Source organism: Suillus paluster (genome assembly GCF_016628075.1).
Source record: "Suillus paluster strain FC165 chromosome Unknown EDB91scaffold_171, whole genome shotgun sequence".
Taxonomy (NCBI): domain Eukaryota; kingdom Fungi; phylum Basidiomycota; class Agaricomycetes; order Boletales; family Suillaceae; genus Suillus; species Suillus paluster.
In genome coordinates this window covers 42,866-60,476 of record NW_024537731.1, presented here as the reverse complement: position 1 = coordinate 60,476, position 17,611 = coordinate 42,866, and the positions used below count along the sequence as shown (strand labels likewise).

At 49.3% G+C, this 17,611-nt stretch overlaps 4 protein-coding genes across 4 annotated transcripts; 3 read left to right on the top strand and 1 right to left on the bottom strand.

Annotated features, from left to right (window-relative positions):
- Nucleotides 1-60: 60 nt before the first annotated feature.
- Nucleotides 61-1,277, top strand: EDB91DRAFT_1088166 (uncharacterized protein; the record flags this gene model as incomplete). Its single annotated transcript, XM_041316367.1, has 3 exons — nucleotides 61-123; nucleotides 180-1,042; nucleotides 1,140-1,277. Coding segments are annotated over 3 exons (1,064 nt in total), but the record flags the coding sequence as incomplete, so codon positions are not given.
- Nucleotides 1,278-1,478: 201 nt separating this feature from the next.
- EDB91DRAFT_1174846 (uncharacterized protein) lies at nucleotides 1,479-2,010 on the bottom strand. Its single transcript, XM_041320342.1, has one exon. It carries the CDS (start codon nucleotides 1,912-1,914, stop codon nucleotides 1,492-1,494), a length of 423 nt encoding a protein of 140 aa, XP_041169629.1. The 5' UTR covers nucleotides 1,915-2,010; the 3' UTR covers nucleotides 1,479-1,491.
- An 832-nt stretch (nucleotides 2,011-2,842) lies between these two features.
- On the top strand, nucleotides 2,843-3,567 carry EDB91DRAFT_1273814 (uncharacterized protein; the record flags this gene model as incomplete). Its single annotated transcript, XM_041324620.1, has 1 exon — nucleotides 2,843-3,567. The coding sequence occupies exon 1, from the start codon at nucleotides 2,944-2,946 to the stop codon at nucleotides 3,565-3,567; it is 624 nt and encodes a 207-aa protein (XP_041169628.1). The 5' UTR covers nucleotides 2,843-2,943.
- A 4,752-nt stretch (nucleotides 3,568-8,319) lies between these two features.
- On the top strand, nucleotides 8,320-11,521 carry EDB91DRAFT_1256108 (uncharacterized protein; the record flags this gene model as incomplete). The annotated part of the gene is made up of 6 exons (XM_041324108.1): nucleotides 8,320-8,423; nucleotides 8,485-8,548; nucleotides 8,602-8,707; nucleotides 9,359-9,931; nucleotides 9,981-10,235; nucleotides 10,281-11,521. 6 exons carry the CDS (start codon nucleotides 8,320-8,322, stop codon nucleotides 11,519-11,521), a joined length of 2,343 nt encoding a protein of 780 aa, XP_041169627.1.
- Between the last annotated feature and the right edge of the window lie 6,090 nt (nucleotides 11,522-17,611).

Here is a 17,611-nt window from a genome sequence, read left to right as displayed (position 1 = left end):
CGGAGGGCTATCAATCCTCTCCGCCAAGGCCGTCTCACAGAAACGTCATTACTCCCCCAGGATTACTTCCGCGTGACCAATATCTTTCGCATTTTCGCCGTGGCGTACGTCTTACTGGTAATCGTGAGTACCCTGGTGCGCTTGCATAGTATATGATGCATGTTTTCTGCATTCCATAGAGGGTTGTCAAGCGTCTTCTGCGTCGTTTATCCCCCAGGTGCTGGCAAAGGAGTCCTACCACACAGTACCGCCTGCGATGGTCGAGGCAGAGCCTCCGTCGATGCCGCAGTGGCTGGCTTCCACTATCCGTGGCTCCCTCAACCCACCACAAGCTCAAGCAGAATTTGTCGAAAGAATTTCAAGGCCTGTGAGAAACGACGACGCCCTGGTGTCTCCCGAGTCGAGGAAGCGTCCCTACCAATCGCCAACGCCGTCTCCACTACCCCAACATTCGAAGAAGCGTCCCTATCAATCGCCAACGCCGTCTCCACTACCTCAACGTCTGGAAAGGTCTATGCCGAAACGCAATGTCCCGACCTCGTCAGTTTCACGCAGTGGTCACGGAGTGTCTGCATACACATTCAATGACGATCCTGACGCGAACTGGAGCACGATCACGAAACCCGAGAAGAAAAAGAGTAAGACGTTCAAGCACGGTAATATGGGCTCTGGAATATTCCGTCTTCCCGGTATTGCTGTCGGGAATCCAAAGGGTCGGAGTACAGGCGTGACACAGACAGAGAAGAAGTGCGTCACTCAGACAAAGAGCCGTGTTATCACGTACCTCCCACCGCCCCCACTGCAGCGTACTGTAGCACGCAAGGAAAATCCGCCCCAGGTCGGAGAACGATATGCTCCCGACGACGACGCATTCCCCGTGCCAATCGCTCAACCTCCACAAGAGAGTGGTCCTGCATCTCCCCTACTACAACCCGACTCTGATGATTTAACATTGGTGGGTGAGGTGGACGAGCAAGTTTTCGCTTTTGATATTGGGGGGGTGGAGGCCCGGTATCCCAAGATTCGTAAGCTCATTAAAGAGGTGCGTGTCTATTCTTGCTGCCCTTTCAAATTCCCTTGACCTTGCATGGTAGTCCCTTGGTGATGTATTCCCCACCTAGCTGACCATCCTGTGGCAGAATCGCGTTAGGCTTCCGGAGCTGCTCGGTCTTCCGAGTTGTGGTATCGTATGGCGGGACGAGGAGGTCGCAGGCGTTGACGACGGTGGATCTGGGAATAGAGAAATCAAGATAAACATTTGGCCTTGCGGCGGATGATTAGGGCGCAAGGGGGGTTATGCTATTGTATTGTTATGGGAATCATTCGGTTATAGACCTGTGCTGACCTCCTTCATCCTTCAAAGAAAATTGATCGCTTCCGAAGCCTCATTATAAGAAGAGGCAGTGGTCATAAGCCAGCACTGAACGCTCCTTCACCTTTCTCCATGGATCCTTCAAAGTTAAGATCGAAATACAATTGTTTCCGAATCGATCACTTCCAAATCCGCATTATAGGAAGAGTGAATGCAGGAAAGACCACCATCCTCAAGTGGGTTCGCAACATAAAATAATAAGCGCTGATGCTGAACGTCAAGCAAGTGCAAGTCAAAAAGGTAACGATAGTGAAAGACCTCAACACCTTCATCTCCATAGCTGCGGCGCCTCGAACAAGGTAACTGCACGAGTCCGAGTAATGAGATGTTCGAGAGAAGAAATTTACGAGGCGACAAGGAGAGGACGCATCCTGGCGCATCACGAGAAGAGCGCAGCGCATCACGAAAGAGGATAACGAGAGCGAGATGGGATAGGGAGAAGAGACAAGGACCAAGAATCCACTCAGAGCAAATAGATAAAAAAAGTCAAACCGAGAGGAACCGATAACGAAAAATTTGAGAGGATAGTCGTCCAAAGTCATGGGGGATGAAACGTTCGTTGAGAGTGGTCGAGAGCGGTCAAAATCGGACGAACGACCGAACGATAGAACCGGGAAGAAAAAAACATAGAACGAGCGGGGACTTGGGGGTAAAAACGTTGACGCATGCGATGTTGAGCATGCTGCTGAAAGGAGCACTGCCACAAGCCTTCGATTGGTATATAACCGTCCATCGTACAGTATCGAACCAACCTCATCGAAAGGTGACTTGTCATTATTCGTTGATCACGTCCCTCGAGCCAACTTCTGTTCGTTAGTTAGGTTATGAGACACGCACCTGCAATGTCCGATATCCACTGGGCATGATCATCGTCTTGGCAAAGACATACTTTTTCTCGTTCTGCGTTGTAGTAAAACACAGCCAGATTTCCGCCAGATAACAGACTCTATATCTCTACGACCTTCTCGAGGTCCGCGCGTCGTCGATTAAAGAAAAAAAGACCTCAAAAGGTCTTATCAACAATCACGGCGTTTGGTACTACCGGAACTGAAACTAGTCCAGATAGGATGCTGCACACTGTGGCTAGTAAATGCCATGAACTTCGGTGCATAATGCACTGAATGCTGTTTCTTCAGTGGATTTGACCACTGAACTTCGGTTGCCTCGGAAATTCAGTGCATCTTTACAACCACTAAATTATGGTGGTTAAAGTTTTTATCCACTATTTTTCAGTGGATATCAACTGTTTTTTGGTGGATGACAATTACATTGCAGCGTATTGCGTACTATGATATGGCCGGACGGCAACACTCCTTGCAACAGACGCAAACAATCATTTATTTAAATTTTACCAAGTAAACTACATGTATTGTATTCTAAGTAAAGTGCGAGGCACGAGCACGTGCCTAGAATGAGGTCTATGCCTGATCCGAATAAGTGACATGCACTGCTCCTTTCTTCCTCGCTATCACTGCCTGTCATCATTTTCTGGTCCTTGTGGCTAAAATTCTTTGCTGCACAACTACCAGTCTGCTCAATCAAAAGATCCTTCGATCCCAGGTCTGTCCGTTATGAACCGTCTTATTTCTGACCCCAGCACAGAAATTTGCCCGGACTTCACGTCCAACTTCTACCAAACGAGCCGAGCACCGCTTGTAGCTTTAAATAACACTGAGGAACAAGCTGCCGTGCTCTTGCAGGCAGTCTGGACCGCAACCAATACTGCGCAGCGAACGCAATGGCAGAACCAAATTGCAGCAGATCAAATTGCTGCGGCGGAACAACAACACTATGCTGACGACGAAGCGCAACAGCAACTTCAAGTGCGACGACTCGAAGAAGCTGCGGTTGAAGAGGAAGAGAAAAAGCGGAACTGTCTTAAACACATACCCATCCCCAAACGTCCCCGACCTTCACGTGCCCATGAGAACATTCTAGTTTCAGACTTTGCCCTATGCAAACTTGAGAAGGGCCATCATGTGGAAATCTACTATTGGACCAACAAGGGTCTATCAGATGCACGTCTGCATTATCGCACTACAGACGACGAGGGGATGGTACCCACCACGGGGCCAGATGGCGCTACCGCGTGGATGCCAGCCAACGCCACGCGACCCTCCACAGCAGTCATTCCTGACCACAGCTTGAGCCCTCTAGAATTTGCACAAGCCATCCCCGACTCGTTGTTTCCTTGACGGAACGAGGCTGGGATGAAGAACTGGGTACATATGCTAGCTGCGTTTTGGGGCGCTCTCATGTTGCACCGGTACTGGAGTTCAGACGATCCTCTCGATCAGCTGAGCTCTACTGATGTATCAGGAGGAGCAGCGTCAAGCATGGCACCAAGCCATTCCGATGGCAGGAGGAGCTTGGGATATTTCAATCCTCGATGAGACTGAGATCAATCGCATGTTGGATCACATTTATCGGGAGGATCGCCGCCGCCGCGACAATGATTATGACTACCAGGTCTGTTATTCCATCACATTCAACTAACTAGCTTACTGATTTTGTCTCGCTCTTCTCTCGCTCTGCCTTTGAACGTCAATCTTTGACTCTCTCATTCATGCGTTTACCTTCTGCAGGCCTACCTGGGCAATCTTGCGTTATTTGTGGTGCGATGTGTTTAATCAGCGTTTACAAGGACTGCAGTTTTACAAATGTTCCCTGGGGACACTGCGTCGGTACCGCATTCACGATGTGCGGGTCGTTCACCTGCTCCCTCACGTTTGCAGAATTCGAACAGGGCAGAGACGTTCTGCGTCTCCTAGTGCAAATAACAGGCCTCAACATGCCCACAATGCCCGTGTGCCGTCGCAGCACGCGGGTTTTCCAGGAAGGCGCACATGGACAGAAGTCCCCTGCTGTGTGCGCCAGTCTGCCTGGGGAGCCATGCCCACCATTTTATCGAGTGTACTTCTGAACGCCTCTGGGACAAGTCCCATACTGCGGTTACCACACTGAGTCAACCGACAACTACTGCTTGCGCACAACCAACAAGCCACTGTGTGTCGATTGGCAACAGGACTCGTGGGTGCAGCAACCACTCACACGACGAACGCCACGTATGTGCAGGTTGTCTCTCCACCGCACATGGATCTCAGCACTGCCCTCGAGCACAGACGGCTGCACCCAATCACACCCTATAATGTTTCAGCTTGGGAATCTCTACTTCGTATGCACAAACTTCTCGACCAGTATCCAGATGTTCCATGCGGATTACGCAATGGTTTCAACCTTAATCTTCCAGCTATGGAATCCACACAAACACCCTCTAATTCTCCTTCTCTTGTTCGATATCGGACAGCTTTCGAAGTCATCCTATCTCGTGAACTCAACACCGGACGGTACATTGGACCTTTCACTCGCATCGAACTGGGACGTCTTTTGGGACACTTTCAATCCTCACCCATATCCATCATACCCAAAAAAGGGAAGCCAGGGAAATACCGCGTCATTCAGAACTTTTCCTTCCCCGACACTCAGTCTGCTATCAATCCCAATCCTTCCATCAATTCACTGGTTGATTCCGATGATTTCCCCTGCACTTGGGGGACTTTTGACGCTGTTTGCACTCTCATCCGCAATCTGCCACCTGGATCTCAAGCCGCAACAAGAGATATTGCCGAAGCCTACCGAACTGTCCCCTTACACCCTTCACAGTGGCCTTCCACAGTGGTTCGCCTTTCCGACGACGCATTCTGCATTGACACCTGTACAGGCCTTTGGGATGGGTCCGTCTGCTGGAGCTTATGGACATGTTGCAGATGCCAGGTGTTGATTTGTTGCGTGCACAGGGGATTGGTCCAGTCACCAAGTGGGTGGACGACCATCTATTTTTCCGTGTCCGAAGAGAGCATCTTAGTCATTACAATAGTCTGCGCTTATCCCTTCATCTCAAGTTGGCTCACTCGGGTCAGTCTCAGAGTGGCGGATGTCTGTGGTACAAAGGTGAATGAATTCGGTGATGGTTCGTTTGACAAGTTTACCGAAGATTGCGGTTTTCCATTACTGGACCTCTCACTTTCTTCAGTACGTTCCCACCACAATGACCTGGACTTCGCATACGCCTTCTGCGACATTGACCGCGCATCATCCCCACTTGGTTTTCCTTGGGAACCATCAAAAGATACTCCTTTTGCCTATCAAGTCTTATACATCGGTTTACTCTGGTGTCTCACGACACTCACGGTACAGCTCGCTGAGACAAAGAAAGAGAAATACATGGATACCATCAACTGACTGGCATGCGAGCCCGACTGCATCTACTCCTTGATGTCCAACGGCTACACGGGAAGCTTCTCCATGCTTGCCTCGTCCTTCCTGCAGGACGAGCATACCTCACCTCTCTTGAAACCATGCTCAGCATCTGTAGTTCGCGTCCTTTCGTGCCCCACCATCCTGTCCGACACCTCTATGAAGACTTGCAATGGTGGCATGATCAGCTTGCCAAGCCTTTTGTCAGGCCGACAAATTCCAGCACCTGGTCAAACATGTTGACTGCCCGAGCCTTCTCGGATGCCAGCTCGACCGTCGGCATCGGAGTTGTTGTCAATGGGTATTGGCGTGCCTGGAGCTTACGACCAGGTTGGCAAACACTTAACGGTGCCCGCGACATCGGATGGGCAGGAAGCAGTTGGGTTTGAGCTCTTGGTCCACAGCTCTCCTCCGAGCCAACATCGACGACTCCCCACATCACTTACAAGTCTACTGTGACAACCAAGGGGTCGTTGATGGCTGGCGCAATGGTAGGAGTCGCAACAGACCCACTAACCTTATCTTTCAGCTGAGTCCGATCTCTGCTCGACTCGGCACACTCACCAAACCTCCTTCCACCTCTGTTACATACCCAGCCGACAGAACCCAGCCGATGGACCCTCACGGGGAATTTTCCCTCCATGGAAACTTCAGCTCCCGCCCATTGAGCTCCCAGGAGACCTATCCCAATTCCTTACCAGCGCCTAGCCCAGAATCACATGCAACAGCGACTGCAGTTAGTTGTCTGCAGTCCTGGTTGACGGGTTGGACCTCAACAGTTTCCCAACCAGCCTGCATCCTCGACCGCATGCACAGTAGATGTTTCACACTTCACGAGCACTTCCCTACCAGTACTAACAGCACCCACAATACATTCAACACGACCATATCCACCAAGCTTAATGCCACAGATTTCCCTCCTTCGACCTCATTGTCTCACTAGAGACCGTCTGATGCTCTGGGTCCCTAACACCAAGCGCTCTCGTCTCGACCACGCCGGGGTGCCAATTCCTGTGTCAACTGATGATTTGGACCGCATTCTAGCTGTTATTTCACACTCTCATGCCGCTAGCACTAGGGAAACTTACGGATCGGGTCTCCTCATCTACCATGTATTCTGTAATGCCCAAGGGATCCCTAAGGAACAACGCTGTCCTGCCCCTCTGGTCCTACTCTTGGCGTTTATCTCGGCATGCGCAGGAGTTTATGTGGGCACTACGCTGGAAAACTATTTTTATGCAATTCGTGCCTGGCACTTGCTCCATGGGATGCCTTGGCTTGCCAACCATGCCGAGTCCTCCTTGGCACTTACAGGTGCTGCCCGTTTGGCCCCTCCATCCTCAAAGTGTCCTAAACGTGCACCATTCACGATCAAACTCCTCATGGACATACGGTCCGTGCTTGACATTTCACAGCCCCTGCACACAGCAGTATTTGCATGCCTCACCACATCGTTCTTCACCATCGCGAGGACTGGAGAGTTCACAGTCCCATCACTCACCAGCTTCGATCCCCGCATCCATGTCAAAGTTAGCAATATACGTCATGAAGAGGATCAGAATGGCTTCAAAGTTGTCATTTTTGCACTGCCATGCACCAAGACCTCACAGACCGGCAAGGACGTCTACTGGGCAACGCAATCTGGTGTCATTGATCCTCAAGCAGCTCTACAAAATCACCTAGCCATCAACAGCCCCCCAGGGTCTGCGGCGGTTTTCAGTTGGCGCCATCAGACAGGTTTACGTCCTCTCACTAGATTCGAATTCCTGAAAAGTTTGCAGGCCGCTGGGGATCAACTGGGAGTTGGGGCACTGAAAGGTCATGGTATACGGATTGGAGGAACAATGGAATACCTGCTTCGTGGAGTACCTTTCGACAATGTCAAGGCAATGGGACGCCGGAGCAGCAATGCCTTTGTACTCTACCTGCGCAAACACACAGTCGTGCTTGCGCCTTATTTGCAGGACACACCAGTGTTAGAGCCATTCATGCGGTATGCGCTACCTCCACCACGTTAAACCTTTTCTAGTAAGTCTTAGCCCATCTCCTTCTGTTTAGGGGCCAAGCATGAGCTTGTTGCGTCAACTGGCTCCTAATTGTGTGGGATACACAGCTCATACTTGCACTTTTCTTCTAGGTCCTTATCGTCCATTTCAGCCGAAAACCCTTTGCCGGGTTTTTACCCAAATAGTTCTGTTGCCCATTACAATTGTGGTTCTACTATAGCGAGTTTTAGTTTGTCTCTTGACGACAATTAATTGCCGGTTTGATTTGCAACCTCACTTTGAGTCCAAGAGCATAGACTTCTACTTTCCTCACCAGTTCACTGATGCCTTGCACTAAACTGCTTTACTTTTTGGTCCCCTCATCCTCACTCTCTCAGAGGCGACTTCTATCAAAGAGATCAATCTCCAATTTCGTGGTAAAACTCGCGTACCACCTTCACAGCACAAACACGTAGATTGCTGCTTCTGGGAAACACAGTGCAATTTGACACTTTCCAGTAATTTTCTTGCATTTCCCCGAATGAAAAATACACCCTGTGGTATTTCAACAGGATCTGAAAATACAATCAAACTTTCCTTTCATTGTGTCACAAATATTGATCAATATGGGACTCAGTCACGATTTTGTTCTGGTTGGCCCCAGCGCTCTTGACTCTTGACCATGACTGCGCACCAGGATCCTTAATGCAAACACAATTGCTGGTGGTGTTATATTGGGAAGCTCTTGTTCATCATGCTAATCCCTCTCACGAGTCACAGATGCGACAACTCAACGACTGGTTATCAATGTATGTGACATTTTAGTTGATCAATTTCGGGGCTGATGTTATACTACAATGTCCCGCTCAGCTTGAGGAGCTTATCGACTTCTGAGGTTCAACGTATTATCATGCACGAGACAGCCACAGCTCATGTACGTTGTCAACATTTCTCGATGAGTTGTTCTTCTGACTTGAATGCTTTCAGTCCTCTGTGATGTCACCTAGCCTATCCATCAATCATCCACACGCAGCTGCCGCCATGCTCTCGCATCGAGTCTCGTTAACCGGAACTGATCTCGCAAATCGATTGGGTATGTTATGTGGTTGGCAATATGGGCATATATTCACTTTAATTCAGTAGGGCTCTCCACTTTACGCCCAGACTTGACACTTCCAGTAAGATGTCTACATGAGTAATGATTTCTGAAAGCTGATGCCCCCATTTTTTTTTCTCCAGCTTAGGCACTCGCCATCTTGATCGCTCTCATCACAAGCTCTCGAGCTGAAACCTGCAGAGCACAGTACTGGCCAGGCGGGTGTTTCAAATGGATTATATCACTCAAATATCAGTCGTACTCTGCTATATAGTATACCCATAATGTCCATACTGTCAATATATTATATTAATGAGCTGCAGCTAGCTGGACGAGCGTGAAGCTAGCGTGCTATCAAACAATTTTGAATATAGCAGCTGCATCCATCAAGTGCTCCAGGAGAAATCTCTGTGAATTCTGGGTATATTCTAGGGGAAAATGCCGCTATAATGATAGCAAAGTCTGTAACTTTTGGCAAATTACCAGATGAGAGAGTCTGGCGGAAAACGTGGTGATATTCTTGTGTATTTTCACACTTTATCCACATTTTACCCTTTTCATAATCTACTGGTTTGTGCTGTGCTTCTCTTAACGACCCGTACATCATTTCTTTCATCTCAATCTACTTACCTCACCTCGGTCTGCTAGAATCACCAAACACGTCTTTCCTTTCTCCCTCACACTTGGTGGAACACTCCCATCCTCAATACACCTCCCCGCCACCAACCCCTCCTCTTTCATTTCCTACATACAAACTTCGCGCAACCGCAGTCCGCCCTGGCCTCTTACATAACCTCACCGCATCACACCCCGTCGCCCTAATACACAGCTTTGCACCAAGGTCACTCGAGTATCAGCAGACACTCAAGATCGAGAATCCATGGCCCGAAAAACTCATGTACACGCTTGTACTCCCTCATCGTGCTTGGGCTGCAGGTGATACCCTCACTGCCCTCTGTAAATTTATCCCACTCGCCAAAGGCGTACGCGTACTCAGCATTCTCACAAACTTGAATGAGACCGTAAAGATTCGTTCAAGGGGGAGCAACTTCACCAGAACCATCGTCACTTCAAGACACGAGGTCTCTCATGGAAAGCTCAAACTCATCAGTGAGAGCTGGGATGGCATAAGACAGTCAATTGGCCCTGGGGCATCCCTGCATTCCAGTATACCACACTCCCCTGGTTTCGAACCTGATCTCACCCTCCGTCAAGTCCCTAGTACATCATCTTCTTCATCTTCCCACTCCCACCCTCACCCAACTGCAAGCTCCTTTTCTGCTCCCCACTCTCCCTCCTCCTCACATTCACACGACGAACACCCACACCAGCGACCTCATCTACCCACTCTCCCTCACCCTCCCACCAACCCTCCCCCCTTCCCACGCCCTCAACCCAATCCATATCTCACACCGCATCTGCTGGTCAATTCTGATGTCAAACCTCGACGGACACACCTCCGGACTCCGCTGTAGTCTCCCTATAACCATTCTCGATGGGCGATTGCTCTCAGAAGCTCGGGCCGGTGGAAGATGGGTCTGACGCGTCGTTTTGGGTGATTACGTTCAAGGCGATGGGGAGAGTGTTAGTGGTGGCGCTGGGATCTTCGGGGAAGAAGGGGATGAGGAGGAAGGTGAGAGATTGCCGAGTTATACAACCCATGTTCGGGATCGCGTTGCCAATGCCTTCCTCCCTGCTGGATCTACCATGCGCATTGCAAATCCATATGTATCCTCCACTCCACACATTCCCCTTACACAAGGCCTCAGCACGTCCTTCTTGCCTCGTTCGGGTGCGAGCTCGCCTCCACACCTGCATGTGCACCACGCTCATACGCTCCCGCATGACGTACCCGATTGGGTCAATTCAGAACTCCTATCTCGTCGTCTGCGATCGCCACACTCGAATTCAGATCCTACTACGAGCCAAGTACCCAGTCGACTCGTTTCACACGCTCTCAGTCCCGAGCATCGCGATTGTGGACATGCCCATGCACATGGGACGATGGGGCCTCCCGCAACTGTGTCCGTACCCATCTCCATTCCTGAAACACACAGACCCACACTCGCACCCATCTCCCTATCTCCCGCAGACCCACACAGACCACCCATAATCCCAGTATCAAACCCAGAGATATACACCCACAGTCCACCAGCCTCCCGTACCAGAGGTTTGCTTCTAAGCATTGCAATGAAACCTTTGCATAGTGGGTGGTTCAGCAGGCGATCAGGGAGTCATTCAAGTCTTGTGGGTATGGGTGGGCATGGGCATGGGTTGGGGATGACGAGTGTTTCTCCTGGGGCTGGCAGTGGTGCAGGAGGGGGCCACTCACGATCGTTTGGGAATTTGGTGTCACCGCTTCAACCACTCGAATACCCCGCACACAGACGTGGGCATTCACGCCACACAACGTTCAGCATAGGTGGAAACGCAAGCAGAGCCAAAACGCCTTATTTCACAGGAACACATTCTCCGCATAGTCCACAAACGCCTCCTGCTGAGATTGCGGAGAGTGCGATTTGTGGGAGGGGGTTTACGGAGGTTGGTTCAGTGTCGCATTCGCATGGTGGGCGATCTGGAGAGGATTTCAATGGGGATGGGAGTATCGTCAAAGGGAGTGTGGGTGCCAGTGTCAGTGTTGAAGGCAACACAAGTGGCCTCCTGGATGGAGACCCGAATGCGAACGCAGCACCAGACTATCGTGTCACATCACAAGGATTCATTGGAGGTGTACCCCTGCTCTCGAGTTACCGAGTTATGACGAGGCTGCTGGGAGTGGGTGTGGGCGGGAGAGGAGGCGGTCTGGGGTGAGTGATGGGTCTGGGTCTGGGCGGTTGAGTTTGCAAGTGGATGGTTGTCTTTCTCCACGGGATGGACGACGGTCTAGTGTGCATGACAAACGACTTTCTCCACGCGACGCGTGACGTTCTAGCGTACAAGACGGGCCTCATCATAGCATGAGCATGCTCAATGAACGACAGTCACATTCTGGTCTTCACACGCGTTCTTTCACACACAACGAACCACTTTCTACCCTATATGACGGGTCTCGTTACAATACACACAACACCCTACACCCACACAAAGCAGGGGACGGAGAGGTCGCTGTACAGTTGAGAGTCCCCATTCCACAGTGGAGAAGGGAGGGCGGCGAGGTATTGTGACTCGTAACATCGGTGATTAGAATGGGCCGCGTGCTTGACATCCACATCAAATCACCTCGGACTCCTCATCGCCTCTTTCAAGTTGCTTGAATACGACCCTCATCGTCTCATCGTTTTATATGCTCAATAACTTTATTCATCATCAAGCATTCCCAATCCCCTGGCATTCCCATCCATATCTTTATTTATATTATTTGATGATAGATGATATGATTGCGGATTACTTATACAATTATTGTATGTATTAGCTTTAGGATCTCCGTATTTCAATTGTTTTGAGGATGTTGTTGTGGTTATCGTGTAATGATTAATGAACAGCTTGGAGTGGAATACAACGAGTGACGAATCGTGCTGAATCAAACTATGCAGGGCCAACGGTTGGTGTGGTTGAACTGCTACAAAAAAATACTGTTAACCTTGACTTGGAATCAGAAAAACTGAACCACGATCCTCAGTTTCAACTTGTTGCACTTGTTGGGTGCAGTCAACCGACTACGAGCTCGTGCTAGGTCGAATATGAGACTATCAGAGACGCACAAGACGTGAGACGTCAATGGATGGTATTAATGAGATAGTGAAAAATACTACAACAAGATCACAAAGAAAGGGAAAATACATGGTGAGATGAATGTTTTCTATGTGGCGTGATGACCATCGTCGGGAGCAGGAGACGCACAACAGAGAAACAACACCACACGAGCCAACCATTTGGGGTTCTTCATGCGTCTGGCTGTGTTACTAGCTGTTTTCCGCAGCGGAGCAACATATAATGCCTGGAGGGAAATCATCAGACACGAGTCGTTTGGAACACACCCAAAAAGACATACCCGCCTATCCTGTACTAGAGCAACTTCGACAACACGAGGGCTGTGATGAGAGGAGATGCTTTGCCTTGGGTGTTGTTGGAGTTCAGTCGCTTCATCAACATTGCGTTGGGAACGGTGGAAAAGGGAGGGAAGGCGACTGAGGAATGCACATGCACCTGACCCCGAGGATGATGCAAGAGGGCGACGTGGATGAGGGTGGAGACCCATAGCAGAAGGCTAAGAGCATACAGGTCAGAAAAAGAATAAAACAAGATGGTGGTGATGCACCTGAGCACGGTTTGGGGCGCCCTCAAAGAAGCCTGGTTGCATTCGACGGGCATTTGGACGCCAGGTAGCATCAGCCTAGATATCCATCATGTTACAATGGTAGAAAATATGAACAAAGGGATAGCATACATTTAACAAGGACTTCTGCGAGTGGGAGATTAGCATGCTCTATTGATGAAGAGCCACGAGATGATGCATACCTTGTCTTTTGGTGCCTGATAGTGGACACTGTCAGGAATTTAAACAGAGCGGTGATATGTTGACACTCACATTGGGTATAGACAGGAGATCTTCAAGGCCAGCTTCGTGTAGGATGGTGTGAACGTCCCATATGTACACGTTTTTGCCACCACAAGTTGTGGCGAGCAGTTTTCCATCAGCGGAAAAGGCTGCACCTGCCATAATTGCCCATAACTTGTCATCTTCATGCTTGACCTTGAGTGGTGGACCAACCGGGAGATTGGTGTCGAGATTCCAAAGATGCGCTGTTCTTTCCACTGATGCACTCGCAAGAAGACGGTCATTCTGAAATAATGTGATGGCGTAGACAACGTTAGTGTGACCTTCAAGAACAGCGATCTGCTGCCACGTTGCAGTGTCAAATATCCTAATTGAGCCACTGGACATCCCGGAGATAAGCTTCTTTTCATCTGATGTCCAGGCAACGCTCCAAACTTCCAAATGGTCTTCAATTGTGGAAAGCAACTGGCCCATCATGGCATCCCAGATTTTGATTCCATTCTTGTTGAATCCCCCTGTTGCAATCATTGTTGCAGTAGGTGAATAGTTCACCGCATCCACGTACTGGTGCCCCGTCTTGATTGGATTCAGACCTTGAACGGGTTCGCCGCTCTCACCATCCCACACTCTTGCCGTCCCATCACTTGATCTGCTCACAACCCGCTCACCATCTGGACTCCAGCACACTGAATTCACGACTTGAGTGTGTCCTGTCCATTTGGCGACAATCTTCCCTGTCTCCATGTCCCACAACATTACTTTCCCATCCCTACATCCGCTTGCAACAGTTTTGCTGTTTGGAGATAATGCCATGGTACTTGCTCCCACTTCAAACCCTCATCTTGCCAGTCCTCGCCAATCTGTACACTGCTCTCCAGGTCCCATAATCGGAGCGAGCCATCTTCTGAACATGTGATGATGCGCTGCCCGCCAGGCAGGTGCGCAACACCTCGTACCAAGCCGGTATGGCCTTTCATGGTCTGTCGGGGCGTTATCGCTGACGTCTTTTCCATCTTTGCAGCGTGGGACGCCATGGTCAGTACTCAGGGTCTCCACCAAGGACGATTGCCGCCTATGGCTGCACGAGCGGCTCACTGGAGTTGTCTTTGATTTAGAGTGGGTTGTCGCTGCCTTGCAGGTGCCAAGACTTCCGGTGAGTGAACAAGCATATCTGTTACCACCTGAATATCTGCTAATAGAAGTGCATGAGGAATCACTCATGAGAGGTCCTGTTTAGAAGAATTCAATCCTGATGCACTCAGTGGCTTTGAGATGTCTGCGCAGGAGTTGCTCGTAGGAGATCTTTCTGGATCTCAGATTGTGGTCAGTGTCCTTGTTTCTTACCTCAGCCATTCCTGGCCGAAGCGCTGAGAGCATCACTCACTGCAGGTACTACTCAGAAGACCTTGATGCAGACTCGCTCCACGGAAGAATGAAAGGGATGAACTTATAGCTGAGGAAGTGGATGTTTGGTTTGAAGTCGAGAGAGTTGCACGAGGTCGTCCACTAAGGTGCGTTATTCTCATGTTCTCTTCACAGCTTCAAGCAAACATGCTGTGCAGGCAAAGTGCCCAGGACCGTGACTTGTGCCACGTGCATCTTCCTATTATTTATATATCTTGATAGTCATGACCTGCTGGCAGCTGCACGATCCATCATTTTCTTCACGATTTCCTGCCAGCCTGTCTATTTTGCATTGACCTCACAGCCTCAGGACAGCACAACATCTTGCCATGTCTGTATTCCTCCAAGGTCTAGTATAGGCAATGACTGTAAATGACAGTTCCAGCTATCAAGAGGAGCGAATGGGATGCCAACCCTAGCCAGCAACCTCTGCTGGGGCAAAATAAGCTACAACGCTTGTCTAGCCACAATAATTCTTGTGTGCATCTGCAATGCACTACAGACATCAAGGGGTTCTCATATATCCCTAGTACGCTCGATTTTTTTTGACGATTGTCCTCCTTGACCATCCACATGGAGTTGATTGATGTGTGTCAGATTGCACAAGTCAGCTAACTCCATGAAATGATCATTGCCTTCTTGAACATTGTGTCCTATGAGACCCAAAGATTATTGTGCTAGTTATCCTGTATAAAATTGATCTCCAAAGAAGCTATGCAATATCTAATTTCTAAACCTACTTGTGTACACCACCCGCCAGCCCATTCGGTACCTTCAACACATTCTCACAAAGCACAGAGTCTCCTTCTGTCGGCCTGCACGTTCCTCGAACTGCTCAAACAGCTCATGAACCGTCCTTCGGGGCCGGCAGAAGTGATCCCCATACTGCTGGAAAATCAAGGCATTGTCCTGGAAAATGAGATCGTAGGCCGTGGTAAACACGGATGGCCCGAGTTGACAACATAGCTTTGGCAATGCATTGTCAATTGACAAATGATATATTGAACGATATGGGGTGACTATTGACAGGGAGTAAGCAGGTTCTGCCCGAGATCACCAAGCCTACCAGATCGAACCGTCGTTCTGCCGAGTGCTCCAGCAATAGCATGTTCTCGCTTTGATATCAAGCAACATCAAACAGGAGATGAACAGAGACGCAAGATTTAGCTCTGTTCAATAGCAGTCAAAACATGGGATACACTTTAGATCACCTGTTCGTAAATAAATACCTGAACATGCTCCAGTCACGGACGAGGAGTAAATACGACTACGCACATGATTGAGTACAAGACTTGCCATCTTCCCTATATGAAGCAAACATTACAAGGTCGCTGTTGATAAAACGATCGAGGTCGCAAGAAAATTCTGGGTTCAATTGGGTCTCTTCGTGGAAGGTCAGGATCTGCTAAGTGTAGAGCGTTAAGCAGACATCACTTACTAAATATTGGCAGGCAATGAGCATGCTGTTGAAGTGTCCACTATAGATATGTCCTATGAAGCAACATGCTTGAAGACTGTACATATTTGGTATGAGAGCCAAAGCACCGCCATAGGTCGGTGATTATTGTTTGACAAACCTGTACGCCTGGCTTACTCTGAGGTAGTAGCTATCGCTCGCTTGGTAGGCGGCATATTATTGTCTGGAAACGCATCATCAGCACCATTCAGTAGCATACATGATGCCTGCCATCCAACTGGGTAAAGCTAGTTAGGTTTAGGGAGAGCAGAATTTCAAACATTGATGGGATCTGATCAGCGTATGATGTCAGTGAATGGATGGAGAACATTCACACTGATGCGCCTACAGACCAGATCGACATGCTAGCTTAAAGCTGGAACATATTCTGATAAATTCCTGTGAAAACACAACTGGGCGAGCTAGCAACTATGGTGTTAAACTGGCTGTGGTGATGAACTAGGCGTCTTGTTCAAGACAATCAGCCGGACCCCATGTACCAGTAGGACACGAACAAACTGATTTTGGTGCTGAAAGCAAGCAACACCTCTCATCTGGTTGCAGCGTCGCTCGGCGAATATCTTCAGATGCACCAGTGTGGAACTGCACTACTCGGAGCCATTTTCCTTGTATGTGGGAGAAGCACTAGACTTGTAGTACCTCGGATGAAGTCGGAAACATGCGATGGATGTGTTTGGGACACAGACGTTTGCTCGACCCACATCAGGCCGAATGAATCCCGAGGGTACTTTGAACGACTGAGGTGGGGTGCCCAGGCAGCCCAGGTCGATCTCTGTTATAATCTTGAGCATTTCCGGAGTCTGAGACCTGCGAATCCAACAGCAAGGGAGGAGAGTAGTACATACTAACGAGGTGGAGTGCATTGTGAGTACCAATGATATGATCTCCTGCAGCCAGAGGAATAGCAGGTATGTATCATCCGCGATTGGTGAACGGATGTTGCATCCTAGGTATTCAAAGGTCCCATTGCTCAAGCAGCAGCGAATCTATCCAGAACCAACCATATTGATCAACATCAACTCAGCAAGGTGCCATTGACAGTAGCTGTAGTTCCGTCATTTGTAGCCGCCGTCGTTTGTGCCGTTGTTTTGGTTACAGTGTAGCTGAACCCATGCACCTCGATCCATGATGCCTGTTAAACGTTAGCACGTATTGGAATCGAAAGGCGGGTACTCACCTCCCCATGCTGTACAGGCTAGCAACCAATAATTTCACTCCGGCAGCAGCCAAGAAGAATGCAGTCAGAGGTTACTACACTGCGATATACGTATTCAACCTGCCAGGGAGAGAGGTGATATATTTGCTCACCTTTGAATGGCGGATTGGGTCGGCTGCTTCTACCTCCAATAGAATAGACCCCAGATCCATCAAGAAATAAGAAAACACTTGACAAAATATGCAAATCTTCCGATGGCACTGAAGTGTTGACCGCCGCTACAAACCCTACTAAAAATGCAGATTATTCCCGAATTGCGACCCAGAAGAAAATGGCAGACATTTTACAACAAAGACATGATTGTAC

Excerpts from the sequence above, each read along its gene's own strand:
- EDB91DRAFT_1174846 (XM_041320342.1), bottom strand. The coding sequence starts at position 1,914 with ATGACTTTGGACGACTATCCTCTCAAATTTTTCGTTATCGGTTCCTCT.